The sequence below is a fragment of the Chinchilla lanigera genome, unplaced genomic scaffold (assembly GCF_000276665.1).
Source record: "Chinchilla lanigera isolate Chin_1 unplaced genomic scaffold, ChiLan1.0 scaffold00002, whole genome shotgun sequence".
NCBI classification, from domain to species: Eukaryota; Metazoa; Chordata; class Mammalia; order Rodentia; family Chinchillidae; genus Chinchilla; species Chinchilla lanigera.
The window spans coordinates 15,792,549-15,807,111 of NW_004955403.1; the positions used below are offsets into that span (position 1 = coordinate 15,792,549).

Genomic DNA, 14,563 nt, shown 5'->3' on the forward strand with positions numbered 1-14,563 from the left:
TAAGCAGACTTTTCCTCTTGTAGAAATACAGTATTTCTAATTTGGTCAAAGATGATGATTACTAGAAGTGTCCTGAGAAAGGCTAATTCTCATGCATTTCCCTGACAGAACACCACAAATAAACTCAGATTATCTTTATATTTTATCAAGATGTCATGCTGCAAATGATTTATTGTCTGGTGTTCAGTTCAGCGCATATATTACTAATATAAAAGCTCAGTAAAGCAAGTCAGCTCCATAACTGAAAAAATACTTTACATGGCTCAACATTAAAAAGGCCAGCAGAAATTAACACATGATGGTTTTCCATGCATTGATAAATTAGGGTGACTAACTTCCTAGCATGGAGGAATACATTTTCCCAGTAAACTCTAAACAAAACAGAGTAATCTAAAATTAAGTTCTTTCTTTCTCCTTTTTTTTTTTTTTTTAAATTTGGGAAAAAAATAAAGCTATCCTTATGACTTTTGTTACTATTTTCAACTACTGATTTGCATCAGTATCTACAAATGTGTACAAGAATGTAAGTACATGGTACTTCTGATAATGCATATAAAGAATGTTAGTACAGACCCAACTAGGTTCACTCTTTACTGCTTTCTTCGCTTTCTAATGTTTTTAAAATCCACAACAGTCATTTCATTTTCATTGCTTCAATTGCCAGAAACGTGACAAGGACTATGAAAGACTGGGTAGTCGGTCTTGTGTGTCACTGCAGTGATTGAGGATTGACTTCTTTCTTGGTGGTAGCATTCCCACAGCTCAGCAGAGTTGCTCCCACCATAGGTGGGAACTCAATTTGTACTGGCTGAGGGAGGGGCTTTTGTAAAATACTGTACTACCACACAGGGCCATAACTAGAGTGCACTTTGCTAAATTGCTCACTAGGGTGGAAAGACAGCTTCGCACAGTAAACTCATCTCTTTACTGCTATGCTTCCCTACTTCTCTTCCACAATAGCGCTGCCTTACGTTTTAAGATGGTAACAGGTGGTCTGCAGGAGACAGCATGCGTGAGTCTGGGGATCTTAACCTAGTGTGGGCTATGAGTAGGATGAATAAAGACCGAGAGTTAGCTGCAGCCCACAGGCACATCTCTGGGAGGGCGTCTCCAAGAATGATGGGAGCCAATGAGATCCATGTGAAAAGCTGGACACAGGAAACACGCCAGCAACCTCTGATGTTGATATCATCATCACGACTGCTTTAAGGATTAGGCTAAACACTGCTAAACTGCACATAAGTCACAGCACACATCCTCCTCCATAAAATGCATGTAGCCCCTCGCTGCTGGGAAAGACTTATTATGGACATTAACTCACTTTTATTCTCACAGGAGTAACCAGAGGACTGTATTATCAATCCTCTTTTTACAGATGAGCAAACTGAGTCTTAAAGAAGTCAAATAATATGCCAGAATTTATGGGGCTGGTAAGTGGGAAAGATTAGAATAAAAAATAACATCTTCAATCTTTAAGTAACTTCCCACTCTTCTAAAGCACATACAAGAGAGCTCTGCAACTATTTCAGCTGTCCAGATTAACTGAATTCAGTTTCTTTCCTTAGAGCTGCCCACAGTCCATGAGTCAACTTTTGTTGTTCAAGAAAATTGTCACGTACATGGTCCCCTCCCTTAACCTGCCCCTTGCCTCTGTTTCGATCAGTTTCCAGTATTTGGGCATTTCCACTGCAGAAGTAAGGAAAAGGTCAGTCTCAAAGTTCTTCTTTCTATAGCTCGTTGACAGCTCAAGTAAAGCACAGGGTGGGGTAGCCTGGAACTTTCTGATGAAATTTTGGGTCTGGTTGATCTGCCTGTGATGTGTCTTCCCCCTGAAATGTCCAATAACTCTCAGTCTTGCTTTCTGGTTACTAAGACAAGATACAAACTTATCTGCTCTTTCAGAACTCAGGATGTGAAGTCAAGTTTCAGAAAAGTAGCATAAGCCTTCTAGCAATTGCTTTAAAAAAAAGAAAGAAAGAAAATCTACTGAAAAATGAATGCTATTCATTTCAAATTCTACCGATTTAAAATTTTTCTTAAAATACTAATTAAAATAAAAAACGCATTCAATTCTTTATTCTATGATGAGTTATTCATTTAACATATCTGATGAAAAGAATACTGAATGAAAATCATGTTTGTAATTTCTTTACATAAATTCAGAATATTAGAAAAGTATATGCAGGATTAAAAGTGAGCAAGTACACTGAACTATGACAGTAGCATAGAAGCCACCAGTGCAGGGCTATGAGGCTCACAGAAACGTACGCCTTTGGCTACAAGACTGCCTGGCTCCTAGTAGGTGTTCAATAAATGGCAAGGCTTCTGTGATCCCAGGATCCTCCATTCCCTTGATTTGGACTGTGCTAGCAGAGGGTGCTTACAGTGACACTTGGGCACCAGCCTTAATCCAAATGGCCCTTCCATGTAGTTTTTCTTATGAAATGCTACCTACATCCATTCCCTTATATTTACTGTAATTAAGCTACACTTTTCTTACATGTCTAATTAAGTAGGGTGGTGAGGTTTCTAAAAGAGAGTAGTGATGTTCATGAATTCAATGGCAATAAAAAATAATTTTGAGTCACGAAAAGTAAAAATTTCCAAGTTCTAAAGGTGACCTAGGACTCAAAAGTAAGCACTGCACTTCCAAGACCCTTTCCTACAGCTAATGTAGGGGAAAGAACATCAGAGCATCGTTAGCTGGGTGTGGTGGTGCTCACTTAGAATCCCAGTACTCTAGAAGGCTGAGGCAGGAGGACTGCAAGTTTGAGCCCAGGCTGAATAATTTAACAACTTAGCCAGATCCTGTCTCAAAATATATTTAAATAAACAAATAAATAAATAAATGGGCTGGGCTTATAGCTCAGTGCAAAGGCCCTGGGTTCAATCTCCTGTACTCTGGGGATACGGGAGGGTGCTCAAAGCATTAAATAAAACATAAGATCATCAATGTACCAAGCATATTTTAATACACATAAACACATACATTGACTCATTTTAAATTTTCCTGATGAGGTATTATTGTTACTATTCATGTCCCAATTTTACAGATGCAGAAGCATTAATGGGGTGACTATCTTTTCCAAGGTCATAAAACTAACAAGTGGGGCCCGGGGATATAGCTCAGTAGCACAGCACCTGCCTGGAAAGCACAAGGTCCTAAGTTCAATTCTGGTGCCAATAAAAAAGGAAAAAACAACCAACTAACAAGTGGGCAAGGAAGGGTTCAAAGTCACAGTCGGCGACCATAATGATTTCACATTATTATACTCCTTGATAAGAATTCAAAGCTGACATTATTAACAATCCTATGTTACATTTAATCTATCTTTGAAATAACACAGTACTAAAATTTTATAACATTAACATTCAGCATTAGAAAAATAAGAAAATTCCTTACTCTCTTGGATTTAAAGATTCATTTATAAAGCCAACATGAATGCATGATATCATTTTGAATGCCATGAAATAAAGAACAGCACAAAGTTGTAAAGAGCAAGAACTCTAGGGCAACCTGATCGTACCTCATGCTCAGTGTTCACTGTTGAATTCTGTGCTTGGTTTGGGAATTCACAGGGTAGCATGGATGTGAATGTAACAGGAAAAAAATAATGGAGGTCAGGAAAATAACAAAGTTTAAAAATAGGTGAGCAAAAGAAAAACTGGTGAGGACGCCCTTTCCCTAACTGAGGAAGGGTCACAGTGAGACGCAGACTCACAAATGCAGAGGTGGTGACTGGCAGACAAAAGTGATCACATGTACGGATTACTAGAAAACTCACCAGAAAACAAAGAACAGTATCAGGTAAGGCAGAGCCAGGAAGGTTTCACAAGCAGATGATCTGCACTGATCAGCGGCTCCTACATAGGGCATAATATTTTAAAAAAAGCAATCTAATTCATCTCACACAAGGAGTCCCAAGAAGGGAACATGAAAAATAAAGCTGCAATCTTATTATCTCTGGACCTATTCATATGATTCTTATATTTTATGTAATAAATTTGAAGAAAGTTTTCCCCACTGTTCGAAAAGCATCCATTGGAGTAAAGTGAGAACACACAGCCATCATTGCGCCCAATTCTGACACTCGGAAGTCCACTTCCGGCTTCTAATGTGATGTTTCCAGCTATCCTGAAAACAAAATCTGTTTCTAAACATGGTCCCTTCCTAGCTCCACTGCGAGAGTGATTGTTATTGTTTGCATGGACTGTTGAGAGTAGCTGAAGCACGTGGCGTCTGAGGCCGACCTTGACCCCTTAGACTGATACTGAGATGGGCAGAAATCTCCAGAATCCCACCCACATCTGAGAGTTGTATATACTCACTTCATTTATTGAGCTGTTACTCTGAGCTCGTCAAAGCCATTCAGACCAGGGTCTGCTCCTAAGTTCTCTCCTCTACGGAGGCTTCTCTGGTCATTCAAGCAATTTCTCCTTGCTGTTGTGTCCCTCTGTTCCTATGCTTATTATATCATCTTCTGATTAAGTCTCTGTCTACCTGCTTTCCTGTCATTTACACTGAGTCCTCTGGGGGTTTCATAGCATGTCTTACTTAGTTTTCTATTTCCAGTACATTGCATAGGTAATTGACAATATGTGTTGAATTAGTGAGAAAGCACCCAGTTATGAGTGGTTGGCACTTCCTCTCATTCCTCACTTCTCAACTCTCTGTGATCTGGCTTCACCACTTAGAACCACAGTTGGTTACTCATGGACCAGGGGCTGGGGATTTAGCTCAGCAGCACAGCGCATGCCTGGCAAGCGCAAGATCGTGAGTTCAATTCCTGGTACCAGAGAAAAACCAAAAAAACAAAAAAACAAGATAACTCATGGACCACTTCTCTCTAAATCCCATGAAACTGCTTACATTCTTACCTTGTACGGTTTCTGGGCAACTTATAATTCTGCCCACCACTCACCTCTTCTTTGGACATTCCCATTCTCCAACTTCCTAAGGCTGCAATGACCTGAGTTCCTTGCTGGTTCTTCCTTCTCAGTCTTTTTTTTTTCTCAGATGTCTCCTTTTTCAGTGGTTCCCAATCATGGATAAATATGAGAATCATCTGGGGACCTCTGGAAATTCCTGAAACCCTTGTAACCCACTCACAGAGATCTGATCAGTTTGAGACAGGGTCACTGGAATTGGTATTCCTGAAGCTCTGCAGTGTTTAAACTGCAGCCAGAGCCGAACAGCACTGGTCAAGCAACTTCAAACTGTAGGAGTCCTCAGGGATCCACCACTGATCCTCTGTTCACATTAGAGAGTTCCTGGGTTAAGCTCATTCACCTCCAGAGTTTGATGATCATTTTCAAGTCAATTACTCTCACCTTTCAATTGCCATATAGACTTCTCTCCTGGTCTCCAAATTCATACAACGAACTGGTAGGTAGGCCAGTTCTATGGCATTCTATAGAGCATGAGACTTCTGTATCTCCTAAGAACTCAAGCCAAAGAAATATATCATTTTGTATTTTGCTAGAAAGCCTGCTTGTCTATCCTTTTTTTTTACACTCATAGCACCATTATCTATTCAACAGCCCAAGTCAGATCTTTGGGTAACATGTTTGAAGTTTTGTCCTCGTTTTTCTCATTTGATAATTACCAAATGCCATGGAATCCATCTTCTCAGTATCTGTAGAATCTTGGCTTTTCTCCGTATCCTCCATGATGTCTAGACAATTATCTCAGTAGAGGCACCTACCTACCATCTGTGGCCTAAATTACGAAAGAGGCTTCCTATAATTGTCTTACTAGCCTCAGGAGATTCTGTCAAACACATATATCTGATTGTGTCACTCCCCATCTTTAAAGACCTTAGCATAAATTAGTACCTACAGAGTTGTCCCCAAAATAATCCCTGCTCACCTCTTCAACCTACAGTTCATCGCACCCTCTGCAGCCCACAGGACACATTTTTCTTTCAGTTCTGCAAAGGAAGAATGCTCCAAGACCTTAAGATCTTCCCACACATGGCCTGCCCTTTCTGGCACATTTCTCCAAAACCTCTGCCTTTGCCTAACTCCCAGCCTCTCTCCAGTTCTTCCTCTGAATCCCCATTCCTCAAGAGGCATCACCTTTTTCTTTCTTTTTTGAAATTTGCATTAGCTCACGTTTGCAGTAGGAATGTTTACATTCCCTGTGTGGAGGTGGACGTGTACTCGACACATCTTCACTCCTCTTCTCATGTCCTTTCCCTCCCCACTTCGTCCATCTCTTGATCTCATTCCCATCTGAGAAGGATCTATTTCCCTACTTTCTTTTATCTTTTATTTGCTGTTTATAATTTCTGTTTCTCATGTAAGAGAAACCACATGATATATAAGCTTGTGTATCTGATCTATTTCACTAAACACTATAGTCTCGAGGTACATCACCTGCCTACAAATGACTCAAGTTTACCTTTCTTTATGGCAGAGTAGTACTCCATTGTGTATAAATACCACACTTTCTTTATCCATCCATTTGTTGATGGGCAATACAGGCTGCTTCCAAGACTTAGCTATTATGAACTGTGCCGCTATAAACATGGGTATGCATGTATCATTGTAATATGATGCCTTCAACTCTTTGGGAAAGATACACAGGAGGGGAATAGCTGGGCCAGATGAAATTTCTAGCTTGAGTTTTTATTCTAACTACATTAGATCTTTCCACCATATTTTTCTCTAATAACTGAGCCCACAGACTAATCCCTTGGAGAAAACAGCCTGTTTCTTTTGTGTGCCCAGGTTCTCCCCTTCAGCATCCCTCAGTAAGTGACTGCGTGAATGACTCGTGTGAACTGAACTCAGGACCAGAGCTGGCCCCAGAGCTGTTGCCAAGATGGGAGGTTTCTTAGTCATTAGGAATATAACTCAGTGACCAAAGAAATGTAAGGCAAAACTAAAATGCCTCAATTTCTCAACTTAGGAAGAAATCTCAGCCATTGGGAAATAAAGTTTGGGAAACCGGGGAATTTCTTTCTGTCAACCCAAAAGTTTATTAACGAAGCTCCCTGTCTTTATTTTTCTGCCTAAGTGGCATAGCAGGGATCCCTCTGCACAGGGCTGATTTTTCCAAATGGATGATCTACATCAACCTCAGTGTTGTAAGTACAATTTTAAGCACATTGCAAATAAAATGAAAAAGAGACATATCACGAAAAATGTATTTGAAGTTTCAACAGTGGCATGTTTACCTTTAATATTAAGCTAGTAACTCTTGCAGGTCAGGTAGAAGTAAGGATAAAGAATCATTAATTCAATGATGCAGTATTTACTAACTTAACCTCCTCCAAATAGTCCATGCAGTATACACCAGGAGTTTTAGAAGGCAATATCATTTGCACAAAGAAATTCAAGAAGGAGAATGGCAACTAACTGGTGATATACCATCAGTGTTCCCAAAAAGAAGGGCACACACAGAGTGTTTAAACATCCAGTAAATAAACCACTTGGTCTGGCAAAGAAGTGACAGTCTTATTACTCACTTGTGCATTGATACTCGGAAATCACCTACTAAAAATGTAATGGTATTTTACACAGGGAATTTCTGTTTCTTTAGAATGGCTTCATAGGAGTATAATGTTTCATAGGCATATAATGTCAAGTCCACATGACTTTTTAAATTTTAGAGTATCTATATTAAAAAGATAAAAATAAGCAAAATAAGTGTAACAATGCATTTAATATATCCAAAGTATTAGTTATGCAATCAGTTTTGCTATGATTTAAATCTAAAACGTCCCTGAAAAGTCTTCTGTGTTCAGTGGTGAGGCTTTTGGAAAGTGATTAGAACATGGAGGTGCTATATGCAAGAGTGGATTAATCCATGAAAGGGTTCAAAGCCAAATATACTATTGGAAGCAGGGACTGGTCAGAAGAGGTGTGAGAATGTCGCCTGGAAAGGCTTATTCTTGTCCCTGGCTTCTCCTCATCTCTTTGCCTCCTGAACACCATGAGTTGGGCAGCTTTTCTCTGCCACACCCATCAGCCAGAGCATTTCTGCCTTGGAACCAGCCAACCATGCATGGACTAATTCTATGAAACTCTGAGCCAAAATAAACCTCTCCTCTTTTAAATTGCAGGTGTTGGGTATTTTGTCCCAGTGATAGGAAAGTGACTAATACAGAAAACTGATATTGGGCAGAGGGATATTACTGAACATTACTTCACCTTGCAATTCAGAAGATTTTGGAACTAGTTTGTGGGAGGAGTTTAGGAAGGTTTGGAGATGCAGGCAAGAGAAGCTCTACAAGGCTGTAAGGAGAGATTGATGGGTTATTTTGGACAGAGCTCAGAAGACCACCTGATGGTAAGAATGCAGACAATAATGACCACGCTCATGAAGTTTCAGATGGAAATGAGGACTCTACTGGGGAACGGACTAGAGGCCATGCATGATTCATTCTGACAAAGAACTTCATTTTTCTCCATATCCGAAGACTTTGTTTTAGGCTGAATTTAAAAACTAATTAATCTGGGAGAGGTAATTTCAAGGCTGTCCAATATTCAGGCTACGAAATGAATACTGCTGTCTCTTTTCAGTCAGATCTATAGTGAGAATCAGGAGCAAAAAGTAGAGTCAGAAGACAGGAAAGTTTTGCAGCTTGGTTAGAAAGGAAGTAGCAGTAAAGTTGAGGCCAACAAAAATGTACCTGCTGAAAATAACAGTGCCATTAAAAGGAAGTCAAGTACTTTGTATCTGGACAAGAGGAAAGATGCCTTGATAACTTCTCAGAAATTGGCCAAACCCCACCCATCACAGGCACAGTTTTACTTTGAAGGACTTTGCTTTGAGAAGAGAACCTGAGGGCAATCTGTTCTCTCAGGGCCACCCAGGGAAATATTTCAACAAATTCAGCTATTCAGTTACTCAGAGGCCACTACAGCCATGATCCAAAGAGTACTGAATATTGCTCAAGCTGGCAGCAGACCTTGGTGTCATTCACATGGCGTTGTTTTTTTCAGGCATGCAGAATGCAAAGGCCGCGGAGTCATGGGAGCTTTGACCCAGATTACAAAAGAAGGCAGAGGAGGCAGGGCAGTGTGCCCCTGAGGGGGCAGAACATGAAGCTGTGCGAATGAAGCCAAAGGGCCAGTGGAGACCCAGGAAGTTCAAGATACCAGAATATGGAACATCTCCTGGGGAAAACTGCAGGCAGCAAGCAAACTGCCCCCAAGAGAGAGGCAATGAACAAACATGGCCATATGGGAGGGCAGTCCTAGCCCTGTAGAGCTCCCATCTCACTACAACTTACCCAGGGTCCTATGCGATTAAATGTTTACCCTGCTGCTTTTGGTCTGATTCCTTTTCACCCCCTGTTCTCTCTTTTTGCAATGAGAATGTTTATCCTGTGTCATTACATGTTGGTAGCACTTAACTTTTCTGATTTTCACAGGGGCTCACAGCTAAGAGTTTGCCTTAAGTTGCAGAGGGGACTAGACTTTTCAGAAGTGCTGGAACTGTTACAGCAGGCAACATTTACATATGGACTAAATGCATTTTTCACAGTAAGATGGAGATGGGACTTTTGGGGGCCAAGGATGGAATGTTATGGTTTGAATCTAAAATGTCCCAGAGGAGGGGCTATTGGAAGGGATTAGACCATGGGAATGCCACAGTCACCAGTGGGTTAATCCCCTGAGGATTTCATAGCTGCAGGTGCTATTGGGAGGTGAGAGAAGAGGGTCACTGAGACGGTGACTTGGAAGAGTATATTCGTTTTTTTGTTTTTTTTGTTTTCTTTTGTTTTGTTTCTGGTACTGGGAATCAAACTCACAACCTCGCGCTTGCCAGGCAGGTGCTGTGCCACTGAGCTAAATCCCCAGCCCCCTGGAAGGGTATATTCTTGTCTCTAGCTCCTTCTTCTCTCTCTGCTTCCTGGCCACTGTGGGGTGAACAGTTTTTTCCCATGCCCTCCTCCCATGCCATTTCTGCCTTAAATCCAGCCAACTATGCATAGATTAAATCCTCTGAAACTGTGATCTAAAATAAACCTCTCCTCTTTTAAGTTGAGTGTGTTATTTTGTCCCAGCAATGGGGAAATGACTAATAAAATATTAACTAAGTATTTACTTCAAATGTAATCAATTTTATGTCCTATTTATTTAAAATCTATTTATTTGAAACATAATTTTATATCCTATTTACTTGAAAATAAATATTTAAATAGGAAAACATCTTATTTATTTGAAAATAAATATTTGAGATTAAATCTATTTACTTGAAATGTAATTAATTTTGTATCCTATTTATTTGAAATCAAACTATACCATTATAAAGGGTAGGTATGTGTGTGTAATAGCAAAATATGGAAAGATCTAGAATGTTGTTCAAATAATCAAAGACTTGGAAGTATAATTTCATAGTTATTAATGTATTTTACTATGTTCTAATGCTTTGATTGTTGACAGTCAGTGGATGGACTCATGTAACTATAATGGAGTCATTATTGGTAATGTCCTAATTCAGCAACCATTTGTGATCAAAGTTTCCTCTGAACAAACCTCAGGGAGACACACAGTACTGAATGGAAAAGAAAGTGGACAGTGGGAATCACCATGGCCTCTTCCAATTCTTCATGAGAAAGTCTGGGCCCAGGCCCTCCTGTTGGGGAGACCACCTTCCTTTGGTTCACGGCGGGAATTGCTAAGGAAGTAAGAAGGGGATAGCTCTCAGGCAGCCAGTGAGACGGAAGAAGCCCGAGTACGAAGGAAGAAGAGCACCTTACTGTGCAATAGAGACAGCTCTCTTGGTGCCACTTCTGAGCCAGTTCACTTTGCTAAAAGGAAATTCCCAACATCACCCATGCTGAGCAGTCTAGATAAATGGCCATTTACTGTTTGATTCTGATTACAGTAAATATAGCACGGAACACAACGTCATCTACAGAGAAGGGTACAGCAGGGAGCTAGTAACCTTTTCCGAGGAAAGGAGTCCATCTGAATCAGCCACTGACCTGACATTCCACAGAGACTTGGAGATTAGACAACACAGATGTTCTGAATTTCATAGGAGACGAGCACTATTCTAAGAGACCCTGTATCTTTGCATTCAAGACAGCAAGTTACTCCAAATGAAACGGGACACCTTACTGACAGCACTCACAGCTTGATCTTATGTAACACTTTTGGTGCGCCAACAAGGAAATATTTTTGTCATATTTTATTTCAACTGTTACCTTTTCATTCATACTCTTAATTTTTCACATTTGGTTTAGTGTATTAGTTGGCCCTTGTGATGTTTAAGCTTGTCAACTTGATTGGCTTGGGAGCCAACTAGGGTATAAGTGACACACACTTGTGAGGACGTCTGCTTGGGTCAAGGAGGCATGATCTTGGGTACCATATATTGTCCCTGGCCCTTTTCTCACTGGCACTATTGCCCTGCTCTGCTTCCCTGCTGTCATGAACCCAGCAGCTGTGCACCGCTGACATGCTCCTGCCTTGGAGCCACCTGCCATGGTCTGAATCTCTTGAAACCAAGAGGCAAATAAAATCTCTTTAAGTTTTTGGTGCCACATACAGCGTCCCAGCAATGGGAAAGTTAACTAATACAGTCTATGTGTTTACTCCGACTTGCTCATTATAAACAAACTTACAAATACAGACTGAAGTAGAAAGTAAATAGACTCATTTCTAATGTCTCTTAGGTATCAAACGTTTTCCAGACATTACAATCACCCACAGTTGGGACAAGACAATTAAAGCTATTCTACATAGAATGCTCTCTATGTGCGTGTGCATGTATGTGCATGCATGTGTGTGTGCATGTGCACACACCCCTCTAGATAGCATACTCTCCTTTCTCTGCCTCTCTTACACATACAGGCAAAACTGCTTCAAAAGAGACAGTACACATCCCACAACTCCTACAATCCTAAAATAGCTCCACCAGCTTGTTCTCTTCAGTGTTTTCTTTCTAGATGGTGGGCTCAATCTTTTCTCTTACAGCTTTAAGTTACTTTTGAATTTGTTCTACATGGAGATGCACAGTTTCTTTATACAAGGAAGGGCAGGTGAACCGTGCAGAACATTACATGAGAAATAACTTCAGTCACCCTACTTCCTACTATCTATCTTTTGTTTTGCTTTTTCTTTTTGTTTCTATTCCCTTGAATAGAAAGGCAATATGAGAGAGGCAGCGGAAGGAGCATATGCTATCTATAGGGGTGTGCACACACTCACATGCTGTAATAGAAGGGAAATTACATGATATGCAATCTAGATAGATCTTTCTCAAGTGGGAAGAGAATCAACACATAGGGAAGAGGAGTTAGGATGAGTTGTGTACCTGTACCAACTCCACACCAGGAATGCAGACATAGTGTACTGCAAATATGGACTACTAAAAACTCTAAATGCCCCCAAACCCTAAAAAAAAGCAACAACAAAAGAACTTCAGGAAACTATTTTACAAATATTTAAAACTACTGCTACAGCTATTAATATTTTAATCAGTGGACTAATTAGGAATTTTATATTCCTTTTTGCCTTTCATCTAAGTAGGTTCCTTTTTTATTGACCAAAATTCTGAAAGTTAAAAATATCACTTTGGTTTATCATTTCTAATGAGTTCTTTTATAAAGTAGTCAAGTTGATACCAAACTTTCAATTCACTTTTCTTCATCCATGCAATAAATGTCCATTTAGTTTGTTCTTTATACATCTACCTTGGTTACATTTCTCTAAGAATATTACTGTAGCGAATCCCTGCACTCCAAATGTCCAGAGAATGTTAGTTTTCCTTCAAACAACTGCCCTTGTTATCTAAAATTTTATGTAATATTATGACACGATCTTTCCAGTTAAACATACACATCCAGAAATAGATTCTGTGTCTTGCAGACAGGAAATAGGTGCTCACTAGTGACAGTTATAATGTCACAGACTTGGAAACTATGGCAGAGCAACAAAAGCGAAATTGTTCCCTACTGAGACCTTGTCAAATCTGCCGGCAGATCAAGGTTGGCTGCTTCACTCCCTAATTCTTTTTCCCTCAATTCTGTCCTGAAATGAAAGTTAAGCTTTAGAAAATGATTTCCACTTTATTGGTCTGTGAATGTTGTATGCATCCCTCATCCGCGTTTTGGGATGGGGGATGCTTACACAAGGTTGGGACCTATTCTGCATGCTATAGACAAGTCCTGGACTTCTATGGGTGTGCTCTGAGATAAAAGCAAAGAATTGATCATGGTCATGCTCAATTTGAATTCTTCAGAATGTGGAAAACCAGCCCCACAGTTTGAGAAAAGGCAAAGACCACCATTTTTAAAAAGTAGCTAAAGGTGCAGTTGGTAGCTATTCTCAAAAGTCCATCTAGAGTGAAGATAAATATGAGAAAAGTATCTGTGATGACCTTTAATTTGCCACTTACAGAGAATCCATCAGTTCAGCACACAACGTACTGGAGCCTTTCTTTAATTTGTTTGCACTGAAGCTATGCGCGTCAAATAAAAAGGCTTACACTTTGTACCCAAGCGAACCTGACTGTGACTTGGTGTCCCAGCTGCCACTCACCAGGTCAGTGACTTTGGAAAAAGGCATCGCCAGTGTGCGTCAAAGACCTCGTATACGAAATAGAAACAGTACATAACCCGGGGTTGCTCTGAGGGGAAAAAAAATTAAGCAGTGTATACAGCAGTGCCTGACGGTGTTTGGAACGAGATAGGCCCGAATTAATATCGGTTCCCCTTTTTCTCTTCGTGTATTCGTTGTAGCAAATGGGCTTTTGGCTTTGAAATATGAAACTTCTCCCCTCCCCCATAGTACACACTTTCAAGTTGGCATAAGCCTAGGAAAAGACCTTAAGAAATGGCAGCATAAATTCAGACCCATTTATCACGGGAGTTTTTTTTAAAAGGGCAATTAATAATTATATGTTAAACCTCATGATAACTACTAACACGGGAGATGCCAAATTTTCTTTAGCCTCTTCATTTACATTGTATATTCTAAGCAAAAAAAAGATATCACTTCCTTTAAACCCAAAAGGTCCTTAGGCTAAAATGGCAGAAAACGGGATCGATTCCAACTACTACACCTGATTTGCCTTTTAGCCTGTACATTCACAAAGTTAATAGGTCACAGGTGGAAATAAAATAACTCTTGGCTTCGCTGTAGCCTAACACGCTGGGAGAGCCTAAAGTGTGCTTTACACAATAAGGAAGGGGCAGAGCTGGAAGAGAAGATACGGTTTAAGAAACTTCCCTCAACAGAATTATGTCCTGTACAGCACTCAGGTCATAAGCTAAAAGGAGAAAAATACGGACAGAAAGAAGCGGGGAGGGGGTGCGAATTGAAGGAGAGGAAACGGGTCACGACATTTTCCCAGGATTTTCCCTCCAGCGGGGTCCACCAGGGGAGAGGGGTCACCAACTCCTATGCCCAGACCCGACTCACCCAGCTGGAGCTGTTCGCACGTCCGGCTGGGATTCTTTCCGATCCTGCATCTGTAAATCGCCCCGGGATGGACCACCGACGCGTTGGCGAGCCAGGTGGCAGTGGGCGCCCCCACCACGAGCCTAGGCGACAAGGGCGCACGTGCGCTCAGAGCGGCCGCCGAGCCCCCGCCCGCACC

At 40.7% G+C, this 14,563-nt stretch overlaps 1 protein-coding gene across 1 annotated transcript in view; it reads right to left on the bottom strand.

Annotated features, from left to right (window-relative positions):
* The window catches only part of Itga4 (integrin, alpha 4 (antigen CD49D, alpha 4 subunit of VLA-4 receptor)), a gene marked incomplete at its 5' end in the record, with an annotated part of 80,760 nt that extends 66,253 nt beyond the window's left edge, over positions 1-14,507 (bottom strand). The window contains 1 exon segment of the mRNA XM_013512527.1: positions 14,386-14,507. Within this exon segment, the coding sequence (XP_013367981.1) occupies positions 14,386-14,507 (122 nt within the window).
* Positions 14,508-14,563: the final 56 nt, after the last annotated feature.